The following is a 16,298-nucleotide window of genomic DNA, read 5'->3' on the forward strand; positions in this document are numbered from 1 at the left end:
GTTCTCTTCTGGAATGCCCAACGTCTCTGCCAGGGCAGAGCCTCTCACCCTGCCATGAGGCCGTCGCCGTGAGGGTTGTTGCCTGCGATCCTGTATGCCTGCTGCACACCAGGCCGCTGGTCCTCGAACCAGTCTTGCCTTGCGCACCCAGGCCTCAATGCTCACCTGCCGACACCAGCGTGTGTTGAAGAGGGCCCACCACGTGCCCCAACTCTGGCAGCCTCCTCAGACCATCACGGCCTCCGCGACACAGGCCCGCAGTACTCGTTTCTCATTGACATACTCCACCAACATACACAGCGGACTAGTAGGTCACACATTTGGAACTAAGTCTTGATGACACCATTGCAGAGAACATTATTTATGGCAGAGTTTATATCACTATACTCACTTCGATGTAGTGCCACCAAGTCTGTGTATAGCATTCCAACCACATGTGTCTGTGGGCCCATGTGGACTGCTGCCCTCAGGCCACACTGTGCTCGATTAAGTCACACATTTGGAAGTGAGTCTTGATTTTTCAATTGCAGAGTACATATCATTGCACGCAAGGAGAGGTGTAAGAGGATGACGTGTTTCAGTCAGGAGGAAAAAGGGATCATCGTTACGGAGGTGATTGAAATCTACAGACAACTGCCCTGGTGTTATTAACTCTGTGCATCGTGAGCCAACAACATGTGGCTGTGGGCCACTGCTGACCACTGCCTCTGGCCTACACTGCAGTCGAGTAGGTCACACATTTGGGACTGAGTCTTGATTTACCAATGGCAGATTCATATCTTTGTTCCAGCATCATTTCAGACTGCATCCCCTCTCAGCCCCAGTGCCACTAAGTCTGGTCCCCGACATTCATAGACACTCTCTGGTTGAACTTTGTTAGTGTCTGAGTCTCTGGACTGGGCTTTGTCTTCATCCTCATGTAGCTGATACTGAATTGGTGGTAAAAACGAGGCTGTAGCATTCCACTCCTCCATTTTCTGCTTCCGGCCGGCTTCTGCCCTCTGCATCATAACCTGGAGGACACCTTCAATTGTCACCTGCAACGCTCTGCCACATTTGAGGACCCGCTGAGGACCCACTGAGGACCGTCAGTGTGTCCCTACCTCAGTGCACCACAAGTCAACTTCCCGTGGAGGTGTGCCTGTGCCGACCACAGTGCATCCGGGGCCACTTACTCTATGCAGCTCAAATCAGATTTTACAGCACAACTTACTGTGGGAACCTTGGCCAGACATGCACATAAGCCATCAACTACATGGCACCTCAGCCACACAATAGCTGAATGTGGGAAGAGGTGGGGACCAGGCTTGTGCGAAGGAGGCAAGTGACTGATGAATGAGAATGTACACAATGCCAAGTGTGGCGTGGATGTGATGACCAGACTGCAGTATGCAGACCACACACATATCCATGTCGACATACACCGTTGGTGTTTGGAGTGTAGTGGACAGTGGACGCAACAATGTCACCCCAGCCAGTGAGGAAGTTCGCGGAAATGTAGCTTGTTACATCCCCTCCATAAGCCTGAGCAGAGTGGGCTGGCCCAGCGTACGCCAGGCCAGCGTAAGGGTGTGAATAAAAAGCATGTAACTCTGGCTGTGGTTCTCTTCTGGAATGCCCAACGTCTCTGCCAGGGCAGAGCCTCTCACCCTGCCATGAGGCCGTCGCCGTGAGGGTTGTTGCCTGCGATCCTGTATGCCTGCTGCACACCAGGCCGCTGGTCCTCGAACCAGTCTTGCCTTGCGCACCCAGGCCTCAATGCTCACCTGCCGACACCAGCGTGTGTTGAAGAGGGCCCACCACGTGCCCCAACTCTGGCAGCCTCCTCAGACCATCACGGCCTCCGCGACACAGGCCCGCAGTACTCGTTTCTCATTGACATACTCCACCAACATACACAGCGGACTAGTAGGTCACACATTTGGAACTAAGTCTTGATTACACCATTGCAGAGAACATTATTTATGGCAGAGTTTATATCACTATACTCACTTCGATGTAGTGCCACCAAGTCTGTGTATAGCATTCCAACCACATGTGTCTGTGGGCCCATGTGGACTGCTGCCCTCAGGCCACACTGTGCTCGATTAAGTCACACATTTGGAAGTGAGTCTTGATTTTTCAATTGCAGAGTACATATCATTGCACGCAAGGAGAGGTGTAAGAGGATGACGTGTTTCAGTCAGGAGGAAAAAGGGATCATCGTTACGGAGGTGATTGAAATCTACAGACAACTGCCCTGGTGTTATTAACTCTGTGCATCGTGAGCCAACAACATGTGGCTGTGGGCCACTGCTGACCACTGCCTCTGGCCTACACTGCAGTCGAGTAGGTCACACATTTGGGACTGAGTCTTGATTTACCAATGGCAGATTCATATCTTTGTTCCAGCATCATTTCAGACTGCATCCCCTCTCAGCCCCAGTGCCACTAAGTCTGGTCCCCGACATTCATAGACACTCTCTGGTTGAAATTTGTTAGTGTCTGAGTCTCTGGACTGGGCTTTGTCTTCATCCTCATGTAGCTGATACTGAATTGGTGGTAAAAACGAGGCTGTAGCATTCCACTCCTCCATTTTCTGCTTCCGTCCGGCTTCTTCCCTCTGCATCATAACCTGGAGGACACCTTCAACTGTCACCTGCAACGCTCTGCCACATTTGAGGACCCGCTGAGGACCCACTGAGGACCCGCTCAGTCAGTGTGTCCCTACCTCAGTGCACCACAAGTCAACTTCCCGTGGAGGTGTGCCTGTGCCGACCACAGTGCATCCGGGGCCACTTACTCTATGCAGCTCAAATCAGATTTTACAGCACAACTTACTGTGGGAACCTTGGCCAGACATGCACATAAGCCATCAACTACATGGCACCTCAGCCACACAATAGCTGAATGTGGGAAGAGGTGGGGACCAGGCTTGTGCGAAGGAGGCAAGTGACTGATGAATGAGAATGTACACAATGCCAAGTGTGGCGTGGATGTGATGACCAGACTGCAGTATGCAGACCACACACATATCCATGTCGACATACACCGTTGGTGTTTGGAGTGTAGTGGACAGTGGACGCAACAATGTCACCCCAGCCAGTGAGGAAGTTCGCGGAAATGTAGCTTGTTACATCCCCTCCATAAGCCTGAGCAGAGTGGGCTGGCCCAGCGTACGCCAGGCCAGCGTAAGGGTGTGAGTAAAAAGCATGTAACTCTGGCTGTGGTTCTCTTCTAGAATGCCCAACGTCTCTGCCAGGGCAGAGCCTCTCACCCTGCCATGAGGCCGTCGCCGTGAGGGTTGTTGCCTGCGATCCTGTATGCCTGCTGCACACCAGGCCGCTGGTCCTCGAACCAGTCTTGCCCTGCGCACCCAGGCCTCAATGCTCACCTGCCGACACCAGCGTGTGTTGAAGAGGGCCCACCACGTGCCCCAACTCTGGCAGCCTCCTCAGACCATCACGGCCTCCGCGACACAGGCCCGCAGTACTCGTTTCTCATTGACATACTCCACCAACATACACAGCGGACTAGTAGGTCACACATTTGGAACTAAGTCTTGATGACACCATTGCAGAGAACATTATTTATGGCAGAGTTTATATCACTATACTCACTTCGATGTAGTGCCACCAAGTCTGTGTATAGCATTCCAACCACATGTGTCTGTGGGCCCATGTGGACTGCTGCCCTCAGGCCACACTGTGCTCGATTAAGTCACACATTTGGAAGTGAGTCTTGATTTTTCAATTGCAGAGTACATATCATTGCACGCAAGGAGAGGTGTAAGAGGATGACGTGTTTCAGTCAGGAGGAAAAAGGGATCATCGTTACGGAGGTGATTGAAATCTACAGACAACTGCCCTGGTGTTATTAACTCTGTGCATCGTGAGCCAACAACATGTGGCTGTGGGCCACTGCTGACCACTGCCTCTGGCCTACACTGCAGTCGAGTAGGTCACACATTTGGGACTGAGTCTTGATTTACCAATGGCAGATTCATATCTTTGTTCCAGCATCATTTCAGACTGCATCCCCTCTCAGCCCCAGTGCCACTAAGTCTGGTCCCCGACATTCATAGACACTCTCTGGTTGAACTTTGTTAGTGTCTGAGTCTCTGGACTGGGCTTTGTCTTCATCCTCATGTAGCTGATACTGAATTGGTGGTAAAAACGAGGCTGTAGCATTCCACTCCTCCATTTTCTGCTTCCGGCCGGCTTCTGCCCTCTGCATCATAACCTGGAGGACACCTTCAACTGTCACCTGCAACGCTCTGCCACATTTGAGGACCCGCTGAGGACCCACTGAGGACCCGCTCAGTCAGTGTGTCCCTACCTCAGTGCACCACAAGTCAACTTCCCGTGGAGGTGTGCCTGTGCCGACCACAGTGCATCCGGGGCCACTTACTCTATGCAGCTCAAATCAGGGACCCTGTCTTCTGAGATATTGGATGGCCTCTGAGACAATGACCTTGGGGTCATTGACGCCATGTGCATCTGGCCCGGCGCTGTCCACTGCCTCCGGCCTCTACTGCGGTACACCAGGGCTCACACATCAAATCGAGTACTGACCGGTCCAGACATCGCATCACTACAGGCAGTACACACCACTACCACCAGGCCCACCTCCAACCTCCAACTGCCAGAATCGAAACAGTCATACTAGCAGAGTAACTGAGTTGCTCACACCTGTTGTGGATGCCATCATCTGCCTGATTCCCTGCTCAGCATTCCAGGTGCCACTAACTCAGTGCACCACAACCCATTGACCATTACTGATTGCGTTTTGTAATGTGGAGAGGTTACACAGCAATGTCACCTCAGGCAGTGTGGGAGACTAGGGACAATGATAGGAAAGATAATGCAGGTGTAACACACCCCACTGCAGCTGCATCAGGTATATCCCGAAGGGACACAATCCTAGACAATTCATTCACATGTGCACGCTCAGCTCTAGTGCCCCAACCTCTGTGCACTGCAACTCATGGAGACTTCTGTTTGCATATTGGGTGACCTCTGTACTTGCTCCGGCTACCACCATGATACTTTGCAGTTGTTTATATAAAGCTGGTGTTTTCTGTTTCCGTTTTAATAGTGATCACTGTTCAAGTTGTTGCCAGCACCAACCACTCTGCGAGGGCTGGCTTACACTCACCCCACACACATCCAGCACAGGCATCACTGTACATGTGACCCTGCCAATAATGGGGTCGGGTGCACATGCCCATAGCCAGTTCCACAAACTATCTGCATGTGTCTTTGTGGTCATAATGTATGCATGAGGGACCTGGGCCCTACAACATTACATTGTGCTGTGTACAGCAGATGAAACCATGTCACCGCAGGCAGCGGGTTAGAGCTGGGACATGTAGCTTTGTCGTCACCCTCTCAATACATAAGAGGAGTAGACTTGGCCATCGTACGCAGGTCCCACGTGGGTGTGTGAAGGATAATTGCGTACCTCTGGGCCTGGTTCTGTACTGGAAATGTGCAACTGCATGTGTCTGTCGCAGTGTGGGTCTCCTTTGTGGGGTGTAGGTGGTTCCTGAAGGGAATTAGACACCCATGTATGTGATCTAGTACATCTTCCATGGGTTTGGACCCCACCTGCACCTTTTTGCCCACCTCCTTTTGGTATTCTGACACCTGACATTGGAATGCAATGTGTGGCTCGGTGAAGTGTTGATAGCCAGCCATGCTGGCGGGTGCTTCCTGCTGTGTGGTCTGTGCAGGGGCTGGGTTCTCCTCTATGTAGCTTGGCTGCCCTGGTCCTGATGGTGGATTGCCTGGGATGTCCATGAGCTGTTGTAAGGCGTCAGTGTCGAATGTGTGGTGGTCCTCTCCAACATCAATGATGAGTTGTCTGCTCTGCTCTGCTGGAGGTATTGTGTGTCCCTCTGCAATGTGAAGGAGAGACGCATGTTGACATTGTGTTGACATGAATGTTGGTCTATTGTTCTTGTTTACATGCAGACTATATGACAATGTTCATTGTGACCATTTCGGAGGTGCTGGATTTTGATGCGGGACAGTGGACATTTGGACTACATGACGGATGTGAGGTTGTACGCATACATTTCCATCTCTGAGTTTCCTGCTCTGTTAGATATAGTTTCTGCGCATGTGTGGAGCGAGTTGTGTCCTCGGTTCTGCTGTAAATCAGGGTGGCACATTGTACCACATTGTCGTCAATGTGGATGTGCTGTGAATGCTATGTGTGTGTGCTGCAGTGTGCCACAGGGATCAGGGACATGATCCAGGGTCATTCTGGGTGTGCAGTGTGCTACACATCATTGTGCATGGGTGCCATTGTGCCCATCTCCCCCATCCCCCCTGTCCCTAGTCGTTACTCACCCTGTTGATGTTGTGTCAGGTCCACTCGAACTTTGTCCGGACTCCCAACTCCTTGCACCGTCTCCACACAGATGACTGTGGCCTCCGTATCCTCCAGCTCTTCCTCTGAGACTGGACTCCCACCTCCTGTCACCGTTGCTGCCTTCCTGTTGGCAGCAGGTTTGTGCTTGGTTTAGATTTTCACATCATGCCAGCTCCTCTTGGCCTCCTCCATTAACCTCCTTGACACTCTGACTGCATTCACTTTAGTCTAATTGTGGGTCAGTTGATGGTAGTGTTCTGTCACCTCCGTGACGCTGATCTGGTTTTCCTGCAGACTGCAACCCGTCTTCCTCTCCGTCTTCTACTCGGCCGTCCCCGACCCTGTTGTTCCTTTCTAGTGGTCTATGGGGCTTTTGGGGTTCGCGTTGACCTCTGCACTCAGTCCTGGTGCATCCATGTTGCTACACACTTTGAATTGTTTTAGGTATGTTATTTTTGTTGCTTTTATAGTGCATTTTCCCGCCTGATGCGTGGAATTTGCAGGCCTGTCGCTGGTTTTCACTGCTTTTTGTATCGCGATTGGCCTCATCGCAATATTTTTGCGTTCGTGTTTTGCATTGTTGCGGTGTGGCGTTATCTTTATCGCGGACATTTGACGCGTTGTCGTGGTCCTATCGCATGGTGCCTCCGTATTGTGAATACTTAGTTAACACAGCGTTATTTTCCCGCGATAGACTGCAATGTTGAAAGTAGTGTTAAGCTAATTTTGTGATAGTTATCGCACGTTCTTGAGAATATCCCCCTGAGTACTTAAATGGCACTATGTCGCCTAAGACTTAAAGTGCTGCAATGCTATGCATTATTTTTATGTTAATTGTTAAATAAAAATGGAGCACCTCTTGGCTTAAACCTGAACATTATCTTTCAGATAAATGCTGGTAAAACGTTTGTTTTATCTTTGTTTGACATGTCAAAAACTGAGTACCTTTTAAGTATTGTATTGTATTGTAATTGCATTTATATAGGGCTTACTTCCCCTGACGAGGCATCAAAGCACTTTTTCGGCAAATGGTATGCTACTCCTGAACCCATAAAGGTGCCTCCCTCTCTGGTCTATTAATGGTTTTCTACTTTTTGTGGTCCAACTTTTGCGGCTCCACTGTACCATCAACTATCTGAATGCAACAGTGTCTATTTAAGGAGGTCCTTAAAAGAACCGCTGTAGACGAGAAAAACGTTTACCGTTTGTGGAAACAATAGGCGAGCAGGCAGGCTGACTGGATTCACCTTTTCCAAGCAGTCACTAGATAAACTGTGTGTCAGTAGCTCATCAATGGTTTGCAACCACAATTGTGGTCACACACACTTGATACGCTCCTCTCTGATTTGGACATTAGAAGGAGCTTCCTCCTGTTTACAATTCGGAAAGTAATTTTACAGTCGCAAATGCTGTGAGCAGTGTACATTTGGACATGGATTCCCTATAGCCTACAGAGACACAAGTTGGGTCCAATAGTCAACCCTCTCCTGTTGCAACCATAACTAGTGTACGCTTTTCTCTGTTGTTGCGCCTAAAACAGCCCAAGTAGGTGCTGGTTTTGTACCAATTGGAGCCCCCTCTTTTCTTCCCAAACCATTGTGTGCTTGTCTCGCGGAGGTAGTTGTATTTTTCATGTATGCTTCCCAAAGGTGAGAAAAAACATTAAATGCAGCCGAGTACTCGAGGAAAACATTTTTTTTGTTCTAACTCCAGTCCTTGATGAGGAAAGTGTATCTTCGGGAGCATTGTTGTAATCTCTGTAGTAACATACAGGTATGCGAATATGCATTTCAATGCCTTTGCATGCAAAACAGAGGCTGTGGAAAGTTTCAGCAGAGGGAACTCTGCCCAAGGTCTGAACTAGCCCTCATCTTCTTGCCTGCATGAGTTGCTTCAAAACATACCTTTTCAGCTTTTTCCTTTTCTTGTTTTGCTTCGATGCATTTTCTTCTGGCGTGGACTAACCTACAAGTGATTTTGCTACATTTTGTGAATAAATAAATAAATCAAGTGATTGCCACTTAACTCATCACTCAATTTATTGATGATCAGAGAAAGAAAATTAAGCATTTGCAATGCAATAGGTTTCGCAGTTGCGAGATGTTACCCTATTGGCATTGTAAAAGACGATGCCTTTTATTTATGTGTTTAAAAAACCTGCAATGATAAAAGGCATTGTCATTTATAATACTAATAGGACAAAGTTTCTAAAATGCGAGGCCTATTACATTGCAAATGCTTGTTTGTTATAGCAGTACGGGGAGCCCACTTCCATGCTGCTGTAGCTTGTTTTTTTCAGGTGGGACCAGGGCACCCATAGCAGTCTCATGTGGTGGAGGCTGCAGAGGGGTATCATGGCCCCTGGAATCCAGCCTGCTCCCCTGTCAGCACCCATCCTCTGGTGCCGGCAGGAGCCGGAATGACTTATTTGCTCCTGGTCAGTGGAAGCAGGTTTTCATTGTGCTCCCTCTCAGGTGGACCAATCCTCTGATCCCTGCCTACCAGAGCATGGGCAGGGAGAGTTATTTCAGCTCCCTACTGGCTGGAGCCTTTCTGCTCACACCAGGTGAGAGCATTCGTTTCTTCTAGTGTCCTACACTCCAGCTCCCCTATCCTACATCCGTTTCTCCTTCTACCCCTTCTCTTCCTGGCATCTCAATGGACCCCTGGAGGTACCACAACATAACTACCCCTACTTCAAGAGTTCTGGGACGCACCCCAATTACATTTTCAGCAGAGGCGGACTCATCAAAGGAGGATTTAAGAGACATTGTGAGAGTTAAAGACCTCTGAAACAATAACAGGGTTAAAAGAGAAATATGCTGAATTTCCCAAAGCCAGCATCTCCTTCTAGATTTCTGGCTTTACTCAATACATGTATATCAATAACTCATTTTCCCTCCATATTATCTATTGTATTTAAACCACTTTGTTTTGTGCTGCTACTTGGGTGCTAACATGTAATTTCTTCCCACTTCCAGTGTATTTTGCCTGTTCTTCTAACGACATGGAAGCTGTAATCCCAACCGACTATCTCCTGTCCCTGGGCTACCTTCCATGGGATGTGTCTTTGAATGACCCTGGTTGTGACCCCGAGATCACACAGCTTTTCATCATATTCAAAATCCCGTATGGCGGCTGTGGCACAGCAAGACAGGTGAGACAACAGCATCTTGACCTCAATAAAAACGGACTTCAATAATATGCGATCTGACACCTGGGAAATGTATTTGGCCTACTGCAGTATGACTTGTGTCCTCACTTAGGTTTATCCAAAAAGAGCTTGTTTCTGTTCTCAACATATTGCCGCATGTCAATGTCTTCCACTGCTGCAGATTCTTCAGGACATGTTAAATTGGGTGCACTGCCCTACAGGTAATGATTCTACATAAAGGTCATTACATCATGTACTCTTTCCAATGTACTTTCTGCTTTAACCCATCAAACTCTATTCAAACCTGATCCATTACACGTTTTGCCTCTACCACGTCTGTTTTAGGCATCTTGCCTTTCAAAATGTGTTACTCATGAGTTTGAATCTGAAAGTCTTATTTCCCAAAACAATGGTGCATAAAAGGAGCTCAACTGGGACCTGCTCCCCTTAAACTACATTTAAAATTCTCTTTCATACATCCACATTCTGCTGTGCTTGTACTCCAGTTGTCAGATATAGCTACCACTGATATTTTAAATGATATTAACACTTGTTGTGCGGTCTGTTCTTTGAACGCTGGGCCAATGTAGGGTTAGCGAGAATAATCTGTGGAGGGTGTTGTTGTTGATTTATAGTGTCAAGGTCAAAACAATTTTTTCAAGTTAACTGGAGAGAGATTGGCCTCATTTCTGATGTCAAAGAAACACGATGCTGGAGGAAAAGCAGCCACCATCCTCTTGGACATCTCAACTGTCTTTGACATTGTATCTTGTAATGTCCTAATTAAGCGACTGGCCACCATTGGAGTTACAGACCAGCCTTGGGGAGTTTTGCATAATTTTTGAAGAGCTGCTCATAGACTGCGGCTCTCGCCTCTTTCTGTTATTTCTTCAAGATGGTTCAATGCAGTGTTACATCTACTTCGCCCCTTGGCTGCTCTCATTCACTCCTTTCGGATGTGCTTCCCTTCTTATATAGACAGCACCCAATTGATTTTTGGGATGAGCAGGCACTTATTATCTCTTAAAACAGAGTTTAAAAGCCACATGATGGCTGTTGCTAGGTTGATGGACCTCACCTAAATTACGACACAACTGAGACTAACCTGGACTTCATTTTGTATAACTTCTAATTGCTTCTATCCAACGAAGATCACAAGGAAAATGTTTCCTGTACTCCTACCTATACTGCCAATATCTGGGACTGATGTTGTTATGCTATCACTATTTATCTATCGCCAGTGGCCCTTAAGGTCTATTTCAAAAGTGAATGACATCGAAACAGGTGAAAATACTCTAAATATTGACAAAAGTCTCTCTAAACATCTAGGATATGAGAAGACGGAACAAATTAAATAACGACTTTTCAGAATGATAGTTAGGGAGAAGTGATTTCCAAAGTCCAGCTGCTTTAATAAAAAAAACATCGCCTCCAGACCTTGATTTATGGAATCTAGGGATAGAAGAGGAACATCTCAAACTTTGCTTAGGAACATAATATTGATGATTCTGCTGAATTAAGGCTGAAGCTATCTTGGATCAGGATATGTGCATGATAAATGAGGATTTAAAGCCTATGGATTTTCTTAAAGGAAGCCAATGAAGCTTACTAGAAATATGTATCGTCTGGGCAAACCAGGGGCTGGAAAGTGACCAATCTAGCCAACATAGTCTGGATAATCAAAAGTTTTTGGCAGAAGGGTCATGGGAAGTTTCACATTCAGGGCATTCACATAGTCTAATCGTGATTCTATTAGCGCAGCAACCACAAGGTGCCTGCTTTCAAAATAGGGAGCACTATTCCTCACTATTTTGATGTGTATATGCAGGAAGATACCACTTCAGAGACTTGGACTGACAGCGAAAGCAAATTGTCATAATCTTAACTCCCAGACTACCTACATATTTAGCTGATGGGGGTAAGATTCCCATCTCTGCGGACCAGTCAGGCTCTAACCACAGTCCATTTCACACACTGGCTTTCAGGACCTCTGGTTTATCTGCATTTAGTTTCCATTTAATACTGTCTATCCACTGCCAGATGAAGCACATTGTTTGTTGGAATGCTCCATATGTGGAGGGTTTGTTATCTAAACTCAAAAACATCTGCGTATCATCCCCATCCATAAATGCCCTGACGCCATTCACCATTAGAACCTTGACATAGATGTCTCTTGGAGAGAGAAGAAGGGTCCTTCAGATACTCCCCCAGTCATCCTAGATTTTTTAAATATAAAATGGCCTAATGTAATGGATTGTGAGCTACCAGATAGGAAGAAATGATTTTATGTTATGTTATGTTATGAAATGTTAATTTCAAATGTATACAATCACAAATGAGGCTATCCTGGCACTGAGCAGATGTGTGTGCCAAAATGGACAAAAGGATGCATTTAGCACTAAAAAAATAGCAAGCGCAGGCAGCCGATCACCCTCAGTAAATGGGCTTTTGGGGTAGGATTGTTCCCCAACTTGCTTCTGGTATTTAGCTTTATTTTCTTAGCTATGTTTGTAATAAATGGATGAGAGGATGCATTTTGCATTGAGCAGTAAATGCAGCAGAACATGAACAGCGAGCATAAGCGGCCACATGAGCTCCGTTAGTGTGCTCCCACTGTTGAATTTTGCCCCCCAAATTACTTTTAATTGAGAGAAGAGGCATACTTATCAGTACCTAGGCCTAGAAATTACTGCCATCCCAATCAGGCATTCGTCCTTGTGCTGTGGGAAATTGGTGACCCCGTATGCCAGAGAGGCTGCCTTGAAGATAAAATAACATCCTTGCCAATCTGGCCATCACTCTAGTGTGGAGTGAGGTTGACAACCCTGTATGTCAGAGGGGGCACTGGGAAGGAAAAGGATCATTACCTGGTTCAGGCTGTCAAGAGGAGAGGATGCTCTGGTGACCCGTGCTTGCCAAAGCCCCCGACTTAGGATTGGAACCAGAACAGTCAACCCCTCCCCATCTGTGGGTAGCCTCAGAGGAGCTTACTGTCTCACCAAAGGAAGGGCTGTGTATACACAGCCGCTGCTCCTGCAGAGCTGTGAGTGCTACTTACCAACAGCAGCCACTGCCACCTTCTGTGACATCTGCAAGTTAACTGCTCCCGGAGACTCTGGTCAGGCAACCCCTGCAGGAGGGGATAAGACTGTTATACTACATAGCGCTTAGTGTGCTGGAACGCCTTTGACTTTTAAAAGAGTCAATATGTGACTCCTGAGATTCGGAATACTAGTACAGCCTAGAGTGAATAGGGAATATACCCTACCTCTAGTGAGAAGGAAGGGTCCTGCCTATCAAACACTGGCGCCTTGACCTCAGGGGAATATGTGTATTGCTTGTGTATTATAGGTTTCACTTTGTGTTCATATACAAATACTCCTTTTTCACAAAAGCAAGTATTTGACTAGACAATCATTTATTGATGCTGCTGATCTTTTTTTTATTCCTTTTTTTGTGCAATTTTTTATTAAAGATAGAAGGAAGTTATACAGCTTGGAGGTATTTCCCACTCTCTTTACAGGTGCTGCTGATCTTATTTTAAATTGTGAACCTGTGTTCAGCCCCCAGCATGTACCTCCACCCCGAGAAGCCTTGGACTGCTCGAACCACGCTACCAATGAGTGTCAAGTACTGAAGGGGTACCTTCCCAGTTGCTCAGGACACTTAATATGTCAGGCACCAGTACATCAGGAGTGAATGGCCTAATCTCTCACTGTTAGACCCAGTAGCTCCTTATTGCCCCATGGCCCTCTGGAAGGGGTTCGGACAAGAATCCCTGCTTTTCTTTCTTCATTACCCCAGACTGGTGATCACCTAAAATATTACTGAGATTAGACCAAAAGTCTCTAGAAGTGTTTTCAACTACTATACCAAACGACCATGCGCTATGGCCTTTCACTATGAACCAAGGATCTGGAAACCTGCATGCATAGTCTCTGCATTTTACATTGGCTTCACTAGCCAACAGGTCGAAATCCGGTTTTTGACCATCTTCAAAAATTTCAGAAGCACTTTGTTGTTTAGCTTTCACTTAAACTGTTGCTGCTGACTTTGTCTGCCATTGAGTTCTGAAAGCCTGGCAGGTGAATTGCTGTGACATGAAGGTTGCTCTACTGTGTGTGCCTGTCTTGTGAGAACTCTGGATCTTACAGTTTTTTTAAACGTACTTTTTATTATTTGGCAAGACAGCCACAATAAGTAAAACAGTGATATCATTAGCTTAAGCCACCATTCACATACTATAAGTTAGAATATATAAGAATTATTATCATTATAGGCATAGTCAATTTGCCCGCTACCCGGTGTAAGATTGATCAGATGAGGGTCATTCTAGTTAGGCTGGTGATGGGGAGGTCACAGTCAATGGGGCATATAACTAACTACATATAGAGCATTCGTTTCAAATAGAAATAATCCTTGAACAAGGAAAGAAAAAAATTATTTTGAAAAAAAAAGAAAAAAGCAATCTTGGACTGGCTGTTACCTGCTGGGTTGTCATTTATGGTATTAAATGTATTCTCTACAAGGGAAATGCCACTTGTAGGAACTCTGCCACGGTATTGAGTTTGGCCCATGGGGAGCGGATAGGGGAACAGGCACTCAGGCTGCTGAATTATCAATTAATTTCCACCCGGAAGGGATCCCGTTTCATCTTCCCTAGCCCCCTCGCTTCCTGGGGGAGTAGATAATCCTTACCATGCCATCTATCTTGGGGCAATCCTGTAATACCGAGCTCCATGCCTTTGCATGCTCTACGGACCTCACGCTGGGTAGTGCCTCTCCCCATAGAGCTGATTCCTTGCAGTCCACCCACTTCAACACTTCAGCCCTACGGCGCTGAAGGGCATGGCCAAGGGGATCCCTAAAGGAGATCACAATTTTGCGGCGAGTAACTATTAATGCCAACTCAATAAATCTAGGTGATGTTGCTTTCGTTTTGGGCCTAGGAAAAAGCTCCAGCAAATATTTGGCTGGTGTTTTCTGAATATGATGGTCCATGGCCGTTGCGATGTACCGAACGATTATGTCTCAGTAATGGAAGAGGGCAGGGCACTCCTAGACCATATGATAAAAATCAACATTCATCACTTTACATCACACTGGTGGTTCCTCTGGGAACATCACATGTATTTGTTAAAGTGTGAGGCACATTCTGCATCAGATATATTATTGGAAGAGCTTAAATCTAGCTTCCCTTGACATGCATTGGGTGCAAAAGCCCAATCCGTCTCAGAGATCGGGAGATTTGTCTAAGTCGCCCACCTATCTCGTAGGCCCCACAAGTTCCCCTTCACTTGTTGAAGAAGCGCTTTGTAAAGTAAGGCAATGGCTTTGATCGTACCGGACGTACTGCATATGATCTGAAGGGCGCCCGAATCGGTGGCTTACCTACCCCAGTATGCCAATATGCCTGGATCATACCCCTTGGATGTTTGGACATACATGAGAGTGCCCTTTCCAGCTCAGAAGGAGAGTTTGTAGATCGTAATGAACGTTCCGCCGCAGGATTTCTGAGTTAAAGATTTGAGCTACCCCTCACCTGAGACAGAGGTTAAAAAGTTAGGGACTTTCTTCAATGCGGTTTGAGACTGCTTTGAATAACTTACTGAACAAACGGCTCCAACTCTCCTCACTGAGGTTTAAGGGGCCTCTTTCCAGCAATAATGACAGCTTCAAAGAAGAGAGTGGCCAGTACATGTATTTATTTGTCTTCAAAGCACTGCTTGTCCTCTTTCCTGGAGTTCAGAGCATTGAATTTACAGAATCTTCGCTATTTCTATGGCATGTCAAATTTCAATACATATTTTTCATATATTTCAATCTTAGCTTGCCTTGCTCCTCAAGAAAGGAATCACATGCATTCATCAGTAGCTAATGAGCCAGCCCTACGTCGGCTTTCTTTGCCACGTGGAAACAATGATGACATCTGAGGGAATCCTGCTTGAAGTAGATTTGCTGACCTATTGGTTGAGGTGGGGAAAGAAAGCAAGTGGGATGAGACAGGAAAGGAGATAGTTAACGCACAATCCATAATGCATTTACCACTTCATCATGTTTTTCTACTGTGACATGGTATATCTGAGGAGGAGATCTGACTGTGAAGGTGTGGCATTATTGCAATGCTTGTAATAAGGGTTATAGCACACTATGTGCAAAGTAATGATCTTTCTTCATGTTTTACAGTTGAAAAACAGCACTGTTACCTATTCTAATACACTACGTGCATCCCCGTCTGGGGTCGTAATCACCCGTCAGAAGAAGCTAAGCATGGATCTGCACTGCCAAATGTACCAGGATGCGATCGTGGAGTTCACCTACATTGCGGATGACATTATTGAGATCAGTGAAACAGAGTACGGTCACTATGAGGTGAACCTTTCCTTCTACCAGTCTTCCTACTTCTATCAGCCCATCATCCAGTCACCGTACCAGGTCAGCCTGAACCAGGAGCTGTACCTACAGGCTACCCTACAAAGCTCCGATCCCGACCTGCAAGTGTTCATTGACACATGTGAAGCTTCTCCCTCTGAAGATCATTTTACAATGCAGACTTATGACATCATCCGAAATGGGTAAGAGCAGGCATGTTTTTACTCATACCTACATTCCATATTGTACCTTAGAAGGATGGTATGCACAACACAGATATTAACAGAAAAAGGTTGACATAATTTGGAGTTATTAACAAACTGGATATTGTAGTACTACAAAACCTTCTACAAAATGCTATTCACAATCCTACGTTAGGAAGGAATAAGGAAGGGTCTACCTAGGGTCAGGGAAG

The 16,298-nt window shown here is 46.5% G+C and overlaps 1 protein-coding gene across 22 annotated transcripts in view; it reads left to right on the forward strand.

Annotated features, from left to right (window-relative positions):
* The window catches only part of LOC144755239 (scavenger receptor cysteine-rich domain-containing protein DMBT1-like), a 593,569-nt gene that overhangs the window by 563,449 nt on the left and 13,822 nt on the right, over positions 1-16,298 (forward strand). For all 22 annotated transcript variants that reach the window (XM_078643959.1, XM_078643958.1, XM_078643963.1 and 19 more), the window contains 2 exons: positions 9,339-9,514; positions 15,698-16,086. In XM_078643959.1, coding sequence (XP_078500085.1) covers positions 9,339-9,514; positions 15,698-16,086 — 565 coding nt within the window. The remainder of the gene's footprint in view (positions 1-9,338; positions 9,515-15,697; positions 16,087-16,298) is intronic.

The sequence above is a fragment of the Lissotriton helveticus genome, chromosome 5_1 (genome assembly GCF_964261635.1).
Source record: "Lissotriton helveticus chromosome 5_1, aLisHel1.1, whole genome shotgun sequence".
Taxonomy (NCBI): domain Eukaryota; kingdom Metazoa; phylum Chordata; class Amphibia; order Caudata; family Salamandridae; genus Lissotriton; species Lissotriton helveticus.